Raw genomic sequence first — 18,589 nt, forward strand, 5'->3', positions numbered from 1 at the left:
GACCTTCGGAAGAGCAGTCGGGTGCTCTTACCCACTGAGCCATCTCACCAGCCCTTGTTATTTTTTAAAAGTCTATTCTTTTCTAATGTGACAGAAAGGGAATGGATCCAGGGGAAAAGAGGTAGGGAGGAAATGAAAATAGGAGGGGAAAATATAATCAGGATATGAATTATATGAGAAAATAATCTATCTTTAATAAAAGGAGGAAAAGAAAAGCAATCATTACAATGTATTAGGGATGCCCCCACCCAGACTGACTCTTGCAACTATGTAGCTCAGGATGGACTAGAACCGCCAACTGTATCTAAAGTTTTGAGACAAGGTCTTACTTACTCGACTGCTCAGGATCCTGCTTCAGCCTCCAGAGGCCACCACGCCTGCCTGGCTGAATGGCTAGTTCTTTGAGACGGTGTACCTTAGGGCTGGTCTCAAACACTTTACCAGGAACTTTTGAGCCTCCTTTCCTTTCCTTTCCTTTCCGAGTGTTAAGAGTTACGGGGGCGCATTAGCATGTCTGGTTTCTGCGATGCTACAATTGAACCCAGAACCTCAGGCATGCTTGGTCAGCACTCTACCAGATGGGCCATATCCCTTTTCAAGTAACTAAATGCCTCTGTACTACCAAACAGGCTACTAGGCTAGTGACTAGATATTTACTGTTGAAGGACCATGATCATACCCACAGTGAATGGCCACACACATTGTTCTGCTTTAGTCAACTGTGCATGTGAGTAGAGTTTCACTGCTTTTATTATTCTAAGACTTAGCCATCTTTCCTATCCTTCTTGCATGATTAACCAGTATTGTTTCTTTTCTCCTTTTTGGGGGGTGGGTAGGGCGGGGCTGGCTACTCAGACTTCCCCTGCCTCCTCTACCCCTCCTGAATACTGGGATTATGAGTCACTACTACACCCAGCTAACTTTATAGTTTTTTTAAAAAAAGATTTATTTATATTATGTGACTACACTGTAGCTGTACAAATGGTTGTGAGCCTTCATGTGGTTGCTGGGAATTGAATTTTAGGACCTCTGCTTGTTCCGGTCCAAAGATTAGTTTTTTATTATACATGTAAGTACACTGTAGCTGTCTTCTGACACACCAGAAGAGGGCACCAGATCTCATTACAGATGGTTGTGAGCCACCATGTGGTTGTCAGGATTTGAACTCAGGACCTTCGGAAGAGCAGTCAGTGCTCTTACCCGCTGAGTCATCTCACCAACCCCTAGTTTCATTTTTAATTTCATAAAAATCAATTCTTTGGTTTTTCGAGACAGGGTTTCTCTGTGTAGCCCTGGCTGTCCTGGCACTCACTTTGTAGACCAGGCTGGCCTCGAACTCAGAAATCCGCCTGCCTCTGCCTCCCGAGTGCTGGGATTAAAGGCGTGCGCCACCACGCCCGGCTAAAATCAATTCTTTGACAATCCAGTTCCCAGGATCTCTCCTGAGCCCCAGCTTGGCTCTTGTGGCTGATTGGCATCTAGTAACTTCCCTTCTTTAACTCTACTATGCAGTCTTGTCTCTAACCCCCAACTCACATCCATTTTCCAATTCTACACTCAGAAAGACATCAGTAACCACAGGAGGTTAACTTTATACTCAGTACAAATGTTTATTTTTGCAATGAGAACTGCACAAAAAAAAAAAAAAAAAAAAAAAAAAAAAAAAAAAAAACACCCCAAAACAAACCCTTTAAGTATATAAGTGAAAAGTCTATGAAGTCCGTTCTACAAATGTCTAAAGTATTTTAATACAAGTCTCAGATTCACTGACATAATTATTGGCCGAGCGACCCGTGCATACAGTACAGTGGGAGCTTGTACACATCTCTTATTCTTGTATAGGACTAAGATGTCTAGTACTGCAGGAAGGATTTGAAAATGGTCAGAGAAATCAAATAGATCCCAGTTCTAATTACAACCCAGTTAACACCCATCAGGAAGGTGTGGAGGCCATTCAAAACTTGAGCATGAAGGTACAGCTGAAACCATTTCCCCACCTCAGCATGGGGAAATACCTGAACAAGAGAAACACATGAGAGGGTGGGATGTGGTAGAGGACACCTCAGAGGAATAAAACTGCCATTGCTCTATCACAGTACTCTATGAAATTTCTGGAGCAGGACAGGGCCTTACGGACAGGGAGGTGAGTACTGGCTGGGTACCAGAACTGTGCCTGCGTTGTGGTTTGGCCTTTCCGGAAGGTTGAGGAGTAGGAGATAACAGATCAAGAGCGCTAGAAATGTTTCGGTCAGCTTGTCTCTGCATACGTATAATGATTTATCGTACATCAGAGACTGTTCTTGGGTGTGGGGGCATGTGTGAACAAGTGGGCTCGAGACAGGGAAGCCATCTGGGGGCTTTCTCAGAGGAAATGTGTTATATGTGTGGACAGAGATCCTATTTAGAGGAAGTGTACATTAACTAAGAGTATGTGGTTAACCCTGAGCTTAAATCAAACTAGGAGTTAGGTAGAGGCAAGCATGGTGGGAAAAGTGGCCCCCAGTCTTGTGTGAAGAAGGGACTAGGATGGAGTAGGACCTTCAGTGAGGATGTGGTCTCACTGCCTCATCACCACCCAGTCCAGGGAGTTACAGGGTATCTGGCTCCCTATTACAACTTCAGTGTGGGGGAACTCTGAGCCCAAGCAGCTCCTGCCCAGGAAAGGCAGGACTGGCCACTGGAGAGTGGCTCTGTATCAACTGTTGGTAAGTCTTACACAAAGGTGCATGGGAACCTGGGCCTAGCCTAAGCAAATTAGAATACCTAGTTGGTTCACAAAGAAATTTCAGGGAGACACCAGGATTAAAAAAGAGAGATGTGTTTATTCCATGATCAGTACAGACCAAATGCATATTTACCACATGAAAGTCAAACCAGTCAGTGACTCCAGAGTTTGGCCAACACCGAGGCACCAGCACTATGGTGTAGAGTGGGTTCTCATGGCACATGTAACCTCACCAGGGGCTCCAATTTAAAAACAAAACGAAACAAAAATACTAATAGGAAGGAAGGCGCAGCACACTGGTCTCACCAGGTACTGGGTGGGGACCTCTGCCTCAGTCTGCAGCCCACCAAAGCCTGTAGACCTCCCCAGGCTCTCCCTTTCTTGGTAAAAACAAACAGATTTGACAATAAAAAAACAAAGAAGCCAACAAATAAGGGGTAGAGGGAAAAGAAATTGCAGCTTTCTGGTTTTATAATTAAAAATGAGACTAATAAAGTTTGAAACTGAATACAAGCAGGATTTTTTTTGTGAGTTTTGGGTGGTTTGTGGGTTTTTTTGTTTTTGTTTTTTTACACCAGTTTGGTGGAATCACCAACAAACTTCAAACAAAGATATGCCAACTATGTTCACTATACAGTACAGCCACAGTCACACACTACCCACAGCGCAGTGGGAGCCGCCGCTCACTGAGGAGACGATCACACCATTTGGAGATAAGCAGTGCCACTGTGTCTGAGGAGAAGAGAGTTAAAAATAAAATAGAATTCAACAACAACAAAAAATATATATATATAGGAAAAAAATAAAACAAAACAAAATCAGAAACACAGGTGGGAAGGAACTGACTTTGGTTGGTGGCCTTACTCCCCAGGCGAGGCCTGTCCATACATGTGAACAGTCACCCCTGTCCAAACTGCCATGGACACACACTTCCACGGCACTATTCCCTTTTGCACAAGCGAACACTTATAGAGAGCGGCTCTCAATTAAAGGCTTGTGGGGGAGGGGAGAGGGTCTGTTCAAGGCAAAGTCAGTGCCAGCAAGGGGTGGGCCAGTGCCTTGCTGCTCCAGTCCACACAGGCTTGCCCTGGCCTCCTGGGAGTGGGCAGCGATGGCTGGGGTGTGAAGGACTCCCAATGGGTAGGACGTCACAAACGTCATGTTCTCAGGGACAGAAAACCAGTCACGGTGGCGGCAGCAACAATGTCCTGTGTATACTGTGTAGTCAGACATTTGGCGCAGAGAAGGGCCTCTGCCCCGCACGCGGGGAAGCAGGCCTCAGGTCCAGCCGGCACTTGACTCATATTGAGACGTGCCCTGAACTGACGTCCTCTGACGGGGTGACATGTAGTAGGACGTCTGTCCGGCTGGCTGTAAGGCAGATGGGCTCTGCGATCCTCAGCTGCCCGCCCGTCAGGCCTGCCCCGGGCACAGCATGCAGGAGAGCCAGGCCCAGAGACATCCCTGGCTGCTGCTGCTTCCACGGCCGCCCCTAACACTATGGATGGAGAGTCAACATTTTTGCCAGAAAAAGTCAGAAGTCACCTGGGTGCTCTCAAAAAAGATTTTCTTCAAATATTGACAAAAGATCACTCTGGAAATTCATGTCAATTGTAGCTGCCATCTGGAGGGGGAAGAAGGAGGAAGAGTTGAGTTTGGGGTACCCTGCCCCACCTGCTCCCCATACTGCATGTGCATAGCTCCAGTGCTGTTCCCTTACACCCATCCTGGGCTCACTGCCTACTCTTCTCTCCCTGGGTCCTAGGACCTTTATTCCCAGAATCTCCACGGTAGACTCCCGCCCAAAAGTTCCCACCAGGTCCCCCTACTCACTGCCTCCCTGCGCCTCCGCTCCTGCTCTCGTTTCCGGGCCAACTCCCTCTGCTGGTCCAGCATAGACTGGGGCTGGGAGCTCTGGGCCTGGGGGGCAGAGGCAGCGGCCACAGCAGCTGCCTGCTGCTGCTGCTGCTGCTGCTCCTGTCTCTGCTGCTGCTGCTGCTGCTGCTGCTCCTGGCGCCGTCGTGCCTCCTCATGGGCTCGACGTGCCTGTTCCAGCGCATCTTCATCCTCTCGGCTCCTGGGCAGAGCGGGGCCCCAGGTCAGCCTGGAGCCCAGTATGGCCCTGGGAGCCCCAGTGCCCTGCATGGACCCCAGCCCACCTCATGCGCTCCTGCCTCAGCCGCTCCTTCTCCTTCTCTGCATGCTCAGCTTGAGCCTTCAGGGCCTTTTCCCTCTCCTCCTTCTCCCGAGCAGCACGGCGGAAATGCTCAAAGCTGTCACTTGAGGACTTGGCTGTGGAGGATGGGGTGGTCGGATGCTTCTGTACCAGGCTGGCCCAGGAGCCCATGTTCTTTATTTTCAGGTCCTATATAGGTAGAGGTCAAGAGGCAGGTGAGGGCCTGCTGCACAGGGTACGTCAAGAAGCTTATGCCCAACCAAAGTAATCGCCATAAGATGAGAGCACTGAAGCACCTACCACCCCCCTTACCTTTTTGGGTGCCACTGGTGTTTTTGGCTCCTGCTTCTGTTTGTCCTTGTCAGGGGCCCCTGGTGGGGGTGCACTCTGTTCTGGAGGCCGGATCACAGGCCTCCCTATGTCTACAGGCTTCATCTCAGGCCCTAGAATTGAGAAACAATATGTGAGTCTGGGTCACCTGGAAGGCACACAGGTTACCAAGATGCAGGCAGAGAGGACACTCACGCTGGGGCAGGTGGACTGGGGCCTTGATGTTCTCTGGGTGCTTGGGGGGCTCTGGTCGAAGTGAGGTGCTGAAAGGCTCGCTGCGAATGATTGGTGAGTGAATCTTCTCCTCCTTTACTACCACCAAGGGCTGGGGCTGGACGACTGAAGGTGGTCGCAGCTCCTGGGACAGCATAGGCACGGCAGCCGGTGAGGCAGGTGGGCATCCCTGGCCTTGGCCCATGACTGGCCCTGGGGGCTGTGGCTCAGCCCTGCCCTTTACCTGCTTCTTAGGCTGGACGTTTTGCTGGGGAGGAGACTGATGGGTCAGGCTCTGGAACTGTGGCATCTGAGGGGAATGTATCATAAGCGGAGAGGGAGCCTCACGCAGATGACCTAGGGGACAAGAGCTGTGTCAGAGAGCTGGTGTGCAGGCTACTAGCCCTGGGCCGCTGGGATCTTGAGAAGAGAATAATAAAAGGAATATCATGTGGTCCAAAGAAGCTGAAAGAATGAAAACCTACAGTATCTACTATAACTGGGTAAGGATACGACATGGCCTTCCTTCCTGGGGAACTGGAGAAGCTGAGTCTCGTACATTCCCATGTAGTTTGTTCTCTACTTGAATCCCAGCTAGAAAGGGGCTGTGCCACCTGTCATAGCTCAGCTAGCTATAGTCCAGAGTAGTCCTCCAGGTTCCACTTCTAAGCCACCATACTAGTATACGATCTTACTCTGATAATATCCCTCTCCTCCAGTGTAATATACCTATTTTGGCAGACCCAAAGAAGACCATAATATCTTATGTGGGCAGACCCTTGGCTCCACTGTTGGGCCAGCAGCAAAGACCAGTAGGCTGCATTCTGTCAGATTTTTTTCTTTTCTTACATCCCAGCTTATCAGGACCCTGGTTCCACGTGTCTGTAGTTCACAGGTAAATAAATGTCTGTGACAGTGTGTTGGCTGTGTTAGTGCTATCAAGTGCACCTGTTGAGGCTGATCTGAACAACAGAAGACTCTCTGGTCTATGGTTTTGCTGGTAGCTTTGGAGAGCTGGCCTAGCAGTTCAAGGATGGTGCTGGGAATTGGTTGGGTGCCCATCTGTGTCTCTGACAACTTGGTTTTTGGCCCCCGAGCTGTCAGCTAGGTTCCAACTCATATGACTCCTTAGGGATCTTAGGTGGGGCCCTAAGACAAAGTAGAGGGAGGTTGTAAGTTGTTGGCCTAGGGTGCCCAAAGCTGGTTCTCTACCTTCCTTCCAAAGGATGAGATCAGCACAGCCAGATGGGTGGCCAGGCCCAGAGAGAACCAACAGCTGCACCCAGCTCAGGGCATGCAACAATTTGTTTGCCCCTTGGTAGCGTGTGTTAAGTATAGGAGCAGTTACAGCCCTACTTTGATGCTCAATTTGCAGGCAGCACTTAGTTTAATTCAACCCCATGCAAACAACATGGTGTATATACAGTGCTGAGCCCAGGAACCTGACCCGCAAAGGTAAGATGTTGCTGTAAGCTTTGACTGGAACATTGTCTAGTCAGGGATGGGCAGAGCATTTTGGTTATCAACAACTGAAAGTCAAATGTGCCATAAAAACCAAAGGGTATGGCCCAAACAACACTGCTGATGAATGGAAAGTCTGCACTACAGACAGACAGGTTCCTGAGTCGATTCTGCTTATGTCCCAGCCATATTCACCTACATGGGCCAATCAATGCCACCTGGGACTCGCAGGGTTCAGTGCAGAGATTGGCTATTCCCCAAACTATTCTCTAACTCCCAACTTGTTTACCAAATTATCCCCTGCTTAAATCAGGGTCACCTCTAAGAAACGTTCCCTGATCCTGAATGTTTAGATATGGTGCCTTGACTGGCTCCTGCCAGTCAAGGAAGGTTTCTTTCTGAATTATTTCTGCTTGTGAACAAGACAAACAGCCTGATAAATACGGAACAGAGGCATGATACTCCAATTACACAGTGCCTACCAGGGTTTGGCTCTGAACTCACTGAAGCCTGAACCACAACTAACAGTGCATTGTTAGAGTAAGACACCCCCCGCCCCCCCCCCCCCCCCCCCGTATAAGCAAGGGGACTACTCACCAGCTGAGTAGGGGTCTGACTTGTGGTGCCGGGGGGAAGGGTGATGCTGGATGACTTGCTGGGGCTTGGCAGGCTGTGGTGGGGGGGGCTGCTGTCCTGGGGGTGGGTGAGTAGGTTGCTGTCCTGGGGGTGGTGGGGGCTGCTGAATATGAGCAGAAAAGGGCATGGATGGCAAGTGAACTGGTCGTGGTGGAGGCTGGTGTTGTTGCTGGGGTGGTGGCTGTGGCTGAGGAGGTGGTGGTGGTGGTGGCTGTGGCTGGAGCTGCTGCTGCTGCTGCACAGAAGGGTGGGGTGGAGGCGGCAAAGGCGGTGGGGGTTGGGACTGCACCTTCACGGAAGGGAGTAGTGGTGTGGGAGGCTGCACCTTCTGCAGCTGCTGTAGGTACAACTGCATCTGCATGGAGGTGAGGGGTGGGGCAGGTGGCTCTTCATCCTCCAGCAGCACTTGGGGGGGCTGAGCCATAGGTGGTTGTGGGAGCAGGGGGGGCTGGGCCAGGGCAGGGGACACAGCTGGGGGTCGGGCAGGCTTTGGGGGCAGAGCAGCAGCTCGGTTGCTGGGCCGAGATGGTTGTTGGGGCAGCGCATTGTGCAAAGCTGGAATAAACAACAAACAAACAAAATAGACATGAAGCTTTAGTTCCTTTGGTTCTGGATTGGTGTTTCTGTCTACCCTGACCTTGTCCTAATATCAAGCCCACCTTCTGTTCTTCTGGTCCACAAGCTTCTACAGACAGTACAAGAAGACAGCTCTCAGGAGGCCTGCAGGCCTTCCTTAGCCATCCTGCCCTATATTCTGTGTCCCTGACCTTTCCTCCTTTTTCTGCACAGACCTTCAGGCCCCACTACAGGCCTTTGATATCTGCTCACAGACTTTCATCAGCTTGTCAAGAGAGTAAACATCCCCAATTCTCCGTCTCTTCCCTTCCATCCATGTTCTCCAAATCCCACAGGGTTAATGATGAAAATGAGTATGTCTCTTCCATGCCCTAAACCAGGGCTGCAGACAGGTCCAATTTTTGCTGATCTAACGTAATGCCTGGCCCCAAAGAATTAAACTACAATCTTCCGGCACATCAGTCGTATCCCAGAGAAGCAACCGACTCAATCACTGAAGAGGATGCTCAGAGTAACTGATGATGATGCAGTAGAACCAAGGTGGCAAAAGGAGAGATAGCCATGGCTCACCTGGAGGAGAGACCACAGCATGCTGGTTGAGATGGGGTGGAGTGCTGTGCTCAGGTGGCTGGGGCAGGTGAGGAGGCAGCTCCGGCTGCGGCAGGTGCAAGATGGGCTGAGTGAAGTGACCAATAGGGTCAAAGACACTGCCTGGCAGCTGTGGTTCCAGGACGGGGACCTGGGCAGTGATGAAGGGGGGAGGCGAGGACTTCATCGCTGGGGCAGTCTGCTGTGGCATGGAGGGCGGAGGTGGTGGGGGTGGAGGTTGCTGCTGCTGCTGCGGAGGTGGGGGTGGAGGAGGCTGCTGTGGAGGTGGGGGCGGCTGCTGGGGCACAGGAGCTGGGGCTGGCTGCATCTGTGGATGGTGATGGTGATGATGCTGCAGGCAGACAGAGAGGCACCCGGGCTGATGTCAGACAGGAGAAATCAGCCTGCATCAGATCCACAGTACCGGCTCAGCCAGCTACCACTGAAGGAGGAGATACCAGTGAAGCACATACCTTTTTCTGGTCCCTCCCAGTGTGCCCCTTCTTTTTTGACTTGGGAGCCATCTCTGCAGAGAAAAGAAAAAGTAGTGAGGCTCTGGGCAAGAGATCATGAATTGGCCTTGGACGAAGAAGACATGGACATGGGGCATTTAGGACAAGGGTTGGTAACACTGAAAATGCATCTGAATTGGGCCATCATAGGGAGAAAAAGATGTGTGGCGTGTCACCTATCCATCTACCTGTAGCTTTTCCAAGGAACTGTGACTGAAAATGCCTTAACAAGCTCCAGACCACAGGCATAAGAAAAGGGCAAGGCTTGAGACTTCACCATCTCCCCATTTCACGAGTCATACCTTGGCTGAGAGTGTCAGCACACTCTGTGTTATAACTTGCCACGTTCTGGAATAACTCTGGATATTTGCAACGACCCCAGTTGAGACAAGCTGAGAACAAGGCTTCATCCAAATACTGAGGGCAACCAATCAGGACCCACAAAGCTGAGTCAGCAATCTAGGGTCTCTGGTAGACTTGTGTGCTCAGGTGGTCCTTGCCTCAGAGTAAGGAGATGAGGCTGGGACTTCGAAAGCCTAACTCTGACCGGAGCCATAGAGTGGGAAAGGAAAGTGACCCTGGATGAGACCACAGAGGGGATACCTTTTGGTTATGGTTAAGGGACAGGATATCCTCCCCAGAATGACCATGAACAAACACGGCAGGGGCTCACTGCCAAAGAGATAGCACTGGCCCCCTTTCTCTTCCTTGGACAAGACAGATGTCAGTGACCCTTCTCTGGACAGTCGACGTGCACAGAAAGAAGGCAATGTGTATCCTGGCTCCTTAAGAGGCTGAAGGCCAATGCTGTATGTGTGCAAGGGTGCCTTTCTCTGTTAAGCTGGTTAAAAACCTAAGTTCATACCTCTGCCTCCATCTAAGAGTTTATAGGGAATTTTTGGCAACTGGATACTCCAGGAGAGGGATAACACCTTGGCCAGTACTCTTGGGCTGACAAACAATACAAATACCAATCAACCAGGTTGGAGGCTGAGCCTTTCAGGTAACTGTGACTAGAAGTCACTTTTGTGTCTGTTCTGGCCTTCCCCAAGCACCTTGTCAGAACCCCAGCTCTTGCTCATGGCTGTGCTGTGAAGTGTACAGTCCCTGAGGTGCAGCATTCAACAGAATGATGGCACCCTGTACCCTGCAAGAGCGCACCACTCCACGCAGTACTGACAAAACACAGGCACAGACCTCAGCAGCCACAAACATGTCCTCACACAAATGAGGACACCTAGCTCATGAGACCCAAGGCTGAGCCCAAATTTGGATGCCAGAAAGCAGAGTTCTTACAACTCCTTGGGGGTCAGTAGAAGAAATTTGCAAGAGAGCTTCTTACAAGGAAGACATTCAAAAGGGGACTGTTGGAAAGATTTGTAGAATCAGGGCTAGGCATTTGACTATTTAGAATGTAGAAACAGCACCAGCTGCAGAACTCACCAGAAGAACTTGTATGACAGGGGATACACAACAGTTAAAGACCAATGATTCAGGATTGGTGTGTGTGTGTGTGTGTGTGTGTGTGTGTGTGTGTGCTGGAAAAGCCATTAGACAGGCTTCTCTATTAGCATTTCCGGTGTCATTGTAAGAAGAGTGGAGTGGGCAGGGTGATAGACAGGGATTTGGGGAGAGCTGCCCTACAAAAATGCTGAGTGTGCTCCAGGAGATGAAGCTGAACCACTCTGCTCTATCACAGGTGAAAAGCTTTGGAGATGGCACCAGATGCTGAACTGAGTGGGGAGATGTCTGGGTAGGAGCGAGGCTTGCTTCCTTCCTCGTGTCTAATAACACTGAACATTGTTTTCCTACTCACACAAAGGGAAAATACTTCCTCTCACCACCTGCCTTCAGTTATGGACTACAAGACTAGGCATGGGACCAAGAGCAGTGGACAAAGGGGTTCTAGGAAATCTCAGCGGAACTGCAAAGGTCACAGGAGTCTTCTGGGACTCATCTTCAGAGTGGAAATGGACGTACCAGGCAGCCCTCTGGGCCCAGGTGAGACTAGTGGAGCTGAAATGTGTTGCGAGGCAGCCCTATGTAGCTCCTATAGCCCAATCCTTGGGTTGGGTTACCAGTAAGAAGACAAGACAGTAAGTGCACAGCTTCATGACACACCAGCCCAGACACCCCCACACAAAACTCTCTAGAAAGGGTTACATGGAGATGGCCTCAAACACTGTGTCATCTTTATTCCATAACAATCTTAGACTCCAACACAAATTTCATCTTTACATAGGATGGTATTGTACAAAGTAAAATGATTTTTGTAAACTTGGATTAAAACACTGATTTCAACCCCAGCCCGGCCCCACTTGAATGAAGGAGACAGGTTTAAGGGCAGGGCAATTAAGGAGAGAAGCCCTCCACTGTCCTTGCTGGCTCCCCAACAGGATCCCACAGTCAGCTGGTATACTAAGGCTTTCCAAGGGGACCTCCCATTGCCCGGGAACAGAAAACTACCAACAAGGAAGAACAGGTGGGACACTGTCCTTTCTGGCTGTGTTTCCAGGGTACCAAGTACAACTTTTAAGTCTAAAGATCTTTCAAGTTCAACAGGTCCTGAGTGTTCCTATCACAGTAGGCACACATAGCCAGGGATGGGATTCAGGATAGCAAAGAGTACTCTACAGGGAAAGTTGCCCTGTATGTATGCACGTGTGTAGACAGGGTGTTGGGAGGGGAAAGGGAGGCACATAGCCAAGATACGGTGGGAATATAGGCCACCATTTGGTCCAAGATAGCAAAAGCTTCCCAGAAAGATAATGCCAACAGTTTTCCCAACTGTCCTGTGGGAATCTCTGGGCAAGAAGTCTCCCCTCCCCCCAATTCCAGCCAAGCCAAGTTCATTGGGAATACGTCAGGCACAGGCCAAAGGGCAGCTCAAAATAGTACATTTGGCAAAAGGAGCTATCTTGAAGCTAGACACACAGAGGACTTGGAATGGCCTAAGAACTCAGCAGCAGCATCTTGGGGTGGGGTGGGGGAGGTCACTGGATGTTCTAGGGAGTCTGAGACCCAAAGGCCATATCAGATAGAGGGCAGCAAGCAACCCTTGAATATGGAAACTCCGGAATCTGGGAAGGTACATGGCACCACCGCAGTCTCATTTTAGCCCCAGGGGAAGACAAGCTCCAAGGTGTCTGAGACAGTTCTCTCAGAAGTACATTAAGGAAAAAAAGAAAAAAGACAGAAAGAACCCACTAAATGGGGCTTTTTATGTCAGGCAGTTTTCTGATGGGGTGCTAGATCTGTGATTAAAAAAAAAAAAAAAAGGGCCAGGGCCAGTTTTCAGGGAAGAAAAACAAAACAAAACAAACCCCAAACAAACAAACAAACAACCCAGCCTACTTTGGTTTGTTTCTGGAAAGGTTTGGATGATATGGTCTATTCTTGCCTCCATAGCTGCTGTCATTATTGGAAGCTAAAGATGAGGATAGCCGTGATGGCAACGGAACTTGTTGAGGCACTGTAGGCAGTTCACAAGTAGCCATGTTATTTTTCTTGCCCACTTCCCAGATCCTGACCTGGTTTGGCAGTGGGACTGCATGTCCCTCCCCAGCAACCTTGAAAGGTATTTATTTTTCTTTTGTGATGAGGAGAGAAGACCAAAGAACTTGGGGAAGTGTTCACTGGGTTACTTGAACTTTTAGTACTCTACGGGAACAATAGAGACTGAAGGAGAATTCAGGAGGCTATGTGCCAGGTAAAGCTGGTCACAGCTTCCATCTGATCATGCCAACCAGGGTGGCCCCACATGGGAGGTCACAATGTTCATCCTCAGGGTGAATTAGCTTTCCTGGGCTAAAGTCACTGCCAGGTCTGGAGTCTCAGAAAAAGATGGAAGGGACGAAGAGAGGAAACACACTGTATCAGGCTTTGCACACAGAGCAGCACCACATGTATGCATAGAGGAGGATTATTATCACCCTCGAGGAGATGCCACCCACCCAGAGGACCCCAGATGACCAGGGAGGCTGGGCAGGATAGCCAGGCAGTCTTTGTACAGAGAGGCCCAGGCAGCAGGCCAGCCAGGCAGCCTTCCTGAAGGTGAAACTAGGTGTGTGCTGCTGGACATGACTAATCCACCCCAGGGGATAGGCCCAGGGCTCTGAGCAATTCCATAACTTGATGGAGTCCTGTCCCTTTCACAGAAGAAAATGGGACTTAAGCTATAGCTCGCTGGGAAGGAATCTGGAACTGAAGACCGTTTTATTAAGAGTCCGTGTCCAATGATTAGGCAGGACCTAATAGAGGGAGAAAGAAACCAGTCAGTGTGAGAGAATGGTGTGGAATGCACCGTTCAAGTTACAAGAACAGAAGAATTGCAGACTGGGCCAGCTTCTGTGCCCTAGTGACTGAAAGGGCTCAAGAAAACCTTGTTGGAAACCAAGAGCCCCATCCTTGACTGGCCTGCCTTGGCAGGGATGGATAAATCTACACCATAGAAAGGCCTCAGTGTATGTACAAGTCTCTAAAATTGTTTGAAGCTTGTCTGCACTTCTAAACAAAACTGATTCTGCTAATGAGTTCCATGTCCCCTGACTATGTATACTGGTATTTTCTTTACTCCTGAAGTCCCTCTTACATGTGAGAGGTGCTCACTGACCCCAAGCTATCTCACCAGCCAGGTGTGTCAAAAGTCATCAGGAACCAGCTAACAGTTTTTCAGAAAAGCAAAATACCAACCCTTTCTCATAGAGTGGTCAGAGAAGAAAAGCCCCCAACTAAAAAAAACTTCCCACTGAGGAAGGCATAGAGCAGAGCCATTTCTGTCTATTTCCACATCTCTATTAAAAGCAAATTGGTGACATAACAATTGTTGAGGGAAGGAAGAGGTCAAAGAGGCCTTGTCCTTTCCATCCTTTTTCAGGACATCCAATATGGCTTCTGGTCCAGAGAGGGGTCTGGACTGGTTCCCACATGTAGCAGAGTGGCGCCACTGCTGGAATTATAAATGTTACAATCCCTAGTCCCAGAACATGCCTGGGAAAACCCCGCCCACTCAGCCACATTCCAAAGCTGGCCCTCACCCTGGGGAAGCCCCAATCAATCCCTTCAAACTCCTGTGCTTCTGGAGGTGCCACCTGGCTCAGTACGTTTTCTACTCTCAAGAGGCCTTACCCCTTTTTGAAGTAATTGTCACATTCTGACAGCAGGATCACTATACCCCTGAAGGGAAGAGTCTCAAAGATCTTGGGGCCAGGGAGCTGAAGCTGGCTCCCTGATCAGAGCCTCTAGAGTGTGTCTCACTGCCCCTGTCTGCACTTCCCAGCTCCAGCCTTTCCAAAACACCACGCATTCCTCTTTACCCTGGAGCTATTAAGGAACACCCACATGTTCCAATCCTGGGAAAAGGAAGTAAGACTAAAATAGCTGGACCGTGCTCTTGCATGAACAGGCTGCGCTTCCAGAGCCTTCTCACTGTATGGCTCCAATCCCACTCCAGGCCAGGCAGCTGAGGCACACTATAGGGGTGACTCCAGAGTGGATGTACATAATCAGCTATGTAGCTACCTATACTCATAAAGACCTGTGGAAAATTAATGAGGAGAACCAGATATTAGCAATATAATGAAAGAATTTTATGAAGGATGATCTGATTCTATACTGGTGACTGGGAGTTCTGGGAAAGGAGAGCCACAGTGTCTTACACCGACTTTCCCCGCTCAAGTTTGAAGACTTCCTAAAGTTGAAGGGAGTTACACCTGGGACTTATTCTGTTTATTCTAACACGGAACCAGTAAGCAGTTCCAGACTCAAGCTAGAGTCAAAGCTCAATGAAAAACAGAACAGCCCAACTACAAATAACTGGGTTCAAGACAAATGTCTGTCACGAAGGGCCACTGGTGCAGCTGCTACACATGGAGGATCACATAGCGGCTGGAATCCAGCCAGTAAAGCATCCCAGCCATCGTCAGTGTGGTCTAACCCTATGTGTTCTTGTGCACCTCTAGCCCTTACTGAATGCTTCTCTTCAGTTACTTTAGATCATCTGTATCACCGGGGCCATGGCAGTACAACTGACCCTTAGAACAAATAACAAAAATAGGCCCCATGAGAAATTTTAGCTTTAATTCAAGTAGAAAAATAAGAACATGAAAAACATAAACTACACCCAAAGACCAAAGTGAACCATCTTCCACCATCTCTACCTTGGTCTCCTGACATGGTAGCACCACTTGTTAGAGAGGCTGAGATGGCTGGGCTTCCTGGACCCAGGAGATCAGCTACTAGAGCATTCACCTACCTCTGCACTCCAAATACCACAAACTGCAGTACCTGTGTGGTATGAGGAGACAGAAGATGTTTTACTGGGATATGCACGTGTCCATGGACGACCATGTCTTTTTGTGTCTTATGTGGGGTTCTAAAACAAAAGCTCATGTCAACAGCTTCACAAGACAGCACTCTGTACATAGTAGGAAATAAAAACTAGTGGTCTGAACGAAGACAAGTGGAGGCCAGCCAAAACTGGGAAGGATATCATCTGGAATGAAGGAGAGGTTCAGCCCAGGCAGCCAAAATGGTCAGGGTCCATAGCCAAGGCCTAGAAGTCTGTGATCAGCAGCTCCGTGACTTTAAACCCCACCCTCCTTCCCGCCAGGCCAGCCGTTCCCAGGGCTCTCGGGTTACTTGTTGCACAAGCTTTCTACTTAAGAGGCGGGTTAGGGGAAAAAAAAGTTTTCTTTCTGTAACAGTAGCAAAAAGCTGCTGGAAATGCCATCATGACAGCCATCAAGGAAAGACAGATGGAGGGCACTCATGTGGGACCATAGGAGGACTACCACTCAAAGAAGAGGGATATGGGGGCAGTGGCTCAAAAATACTTGTGTGTGGGGTCAGGGTCCTCTAAGATCCCAAAGGTAAGCCAAGATGTTTAGCATCAGGTTAGGGTCAGTCTCTGGGATTGTCATTTAAACACTTGGATTCTTAGAAAAGAAGGCTGCAAAATCTTAGGAGGGACAATCTAGAAAATACAACACCCCGCCCCCACCTCCCCCCAAAAAGAAAGAGAGAAAACAGAGGAAAGGCAAATCTAAAGCTTGACTGGCAATAAAAGTGAAAAGTCAGTGACCACCAAGAATGCTAATGGAGCCCTAAGAATACATCTATTCACCCCATTCACCCTGCTCAAGGTGGTGGCCCCAGTTCAAGGAATGGCTCAGGGCCAGCATTTCCCAGCAGGCCTAGGATGCAGCTCCCCCTGCTGGTTCATGGGAATGTGAGGCAAGGTATTTTAGAATGAACAGGGAAAATAATAAATGGGGGGGGGGGGGGAGACCATCTAATTTGCACATGCTGCGGAACAAATGCAGAACAAACCATTTAATGGATTACATTTTCTTTGTAAATACATTGCTCATCAAGTAAAAGGCAGTACAGAGACCTGTTCAGGGAAGGCCCAAGCCTACTCCATGGCCCACAAAAAAATGTTTCCTCCCTCTAACTCCCAGTTTCTGTGTACAGTGTGAGACAACAAAGCTCATCCTTGCTGTTGTAAGGGAGCCTTGACTTTCCTTGACATGATCCACAAGTCAAAGATCCATGGAAGACTGCCAGGAGCCTTTTCCTCCACAGGCCACTATAGACCTCACACATTGAGACCCCAGGGCTAGCTCATAGTGGACTTTATCTTCTCAGCAAATGGAACCTGCCCCGCCCAGAGGTAACAGCACTCGCATGACCATGCATCAGGCAACCTAAGTACACCATGCCTGCCGTCTTCCCCATCTTTCCCTTGAGGTCAATGTGAGAAAACTAAAGAAAAGTACACTTCTGGGAAAGCAATCTGTTCCCATCATTACCACCTGCCCTCACCTCCAGAGCAACTCCAGAGTAACTGGTGCTCAGAACAAAGGAACTGAACACCATTATAGAGGCCCACAGAGAACAGGGATCAGTAGAAGAGCAGGACATACATGTAGTTAAAGCAGATCAGGGAACAGACAACACAAAACAGCAGTAAACACATTGTGGAAAGGAAGAAAATGGCTTTTTCCATAATGTAAGCTCAGGCCACAGACAACAGAGCTCAAAACAGACTGATCATGCAGGCTGTCAGATATAGGTGGCTTGGCTCTACTCTGCTAAAATGTAGTTCCATGACAACTACAAGGCCAGAATACTGGAAGGGGAGTGGGGATATTCCAACCCAAGGCTGATGGGACCCCCAATACCTGCAGTCCTCAAGGTCTACCCACTACCCAGATGGAGAGAATAGAGTGCTGCTACACTGGGGATCTTGCCACTCTGCAGGGAGAAGTTAACGTGATGAATGGGTGGACAGAAGAGCCCAGGCAGTTCTCAGTGGCCATCAACTCTGGGCTGGACAAAGGACTGAGATAGTACCAGGGATGAGTGGTGTAGTTTGATAAGATGTTTAAACAAGAATCAGCTAACCTGTTTCAGAGTCTTCACTGTCAGAGGAGCTAGATTCGCTGGTGCTCTCCGACTCAGAGGATGAGAATCCCTTCATCTTGGAAGAACCAGCAATCATGTCAACTTTTTCAGCTGCAACCCAAATAACAGAACTGCATCAGAAAGGATACCAACCCAGACAGTTGCTGCTAGCCACAGTGTATTCCCAACTACCCAGAGGAAGGACCAGTGAGAAGTCTAAACCCTGTAGGCTTAAAGACTGCTCCTGACAACAACTACCAACCCAGATTCTGAGTAGTTCCAAGGTTCTCATTGGTAGTCCACTCCACACTAGCTGAAACATAGCATTGTGTTGCAATTTCAAGGCCTCATCAAGCTCTTTTATAATACCCTCTGAATGGTCTCTCATAGACTCAGAAGACCAGGAAGAGCAGTGAGCAGTAATTTTTTCAAACAGGTTATCTGCTGTGCCCAGAGCACAGCAAAACAAGCAAAGAGAGTCTCAGAGTTCCAGGGTTCTCAAAGCTTTCCTGTTAAGTTGCGAGAGTAAAGCACCGAATATCAGATTCAGGGGATTCAGAGCAAAGTTCTGAGGACTTAGAAGTTAGCACAGGCTAAGAAAGCAGTATATAAAAAATATTTTGACACACATCCTAAGCTAACTAAATCCTCTAGTACTAAGTGGAAAGTTACATGCCAATGTGAGGCATAAGATAAAAGAGGTGTCTGGAAGGCTGATGGCAGGGATGGGGTGGGCATCACCTCTGCTAGCAAGGTGGGGCTCAGTACTGAACGAACACCAGTTAAAAGGACAGCCAGACACCTCTTTCTCCTGGCCTCACCTCAACTGAGGTGAGAGATCATTTTTGGAGAAAACTGTATGGCTAACAACTAGAGATGAAAACAGCTTCTACTCAGAGCAAGTCTCAAAAAACAGCTGATTCAGGTAGGTTTCAGCCAGCCACCAAAGAGGCCTAGAAAGGCATG

At 49.0% G+C, this 18,589-nt stretch overlaps 1 protein-coding gene across 9 annotated transcripts in view; it reads right to left on the minus strand.

The window, feature by feature from the left end:
* Window positions 1–2,802: 2,802 nt before the first annotated feature.
* Window positions 2,803–18,589, minus strand: part of Brd4 (bromodomain containing 4) — an 87,693-nt gene continuing 71,906 nt past the window's right edge. For 6 of the 9 annotated variants that reach the window (XM_021186437.2, XM_021186435.2, XM_021186436.2 and 3 more), the window contains 9 exons: window positions 17,624–17,734; window positions 9,179–9,231; window positions 8,688–9,057; window positions 7,503–8,096; window positions 5,427–5,801; window positions 5,214–5,344; window positions 4,885–5,090; window positions 4,559–4,802; window positions 2,803–4,349 (listed from right to left, as the gene is read on the minus strand). In XM_021186437.2, the coding sequence (XP_021042096.1) occupies window positions 4,281–4,349; window positions 4,559–4,802; window positions 4,885–5,090; window positions 5,214–5,344; window positions 5,427–5,801; window positions 7,503–8,096; window positions 8,688–9,057; window positions 9,179–9,231; window positions 17,624–17,734 (2,153 nt within the window). In that variant the 3' untranslated portion in view covers window positions 2,803–4,280. Of the gene's footprint in view, window positions 4,350–4,558; window positions 4,803–4,884; window positions 5,091–5,213; window positions 5,345–5,426; window positions 5,802–7,502; window positions 8,097–8,687; window positions 9,058–9,178; window positions 9,232–11,385; window positions 13,468–17,623; window positions 17,735–18,589 lie in introns of those variants that run through there. The other 3 variants (XM_021186439.2, XM_021186438.2, XM_021186440.2) reach the window with 2 other exon arrangements.

The sequence above is a fragment of the Mus caroli genome, chromosome 17 (assembly GCF_900094665.2).
Source record: "Mus caroli chromosome 17, CAROLI_EIJ_v1.1, whole genome shotgun sequence".
NCBI lineage: Eukaryota > Metazoa > Chordata > Mammalia > Rodentia > Muridae > Mus > Mus caroli.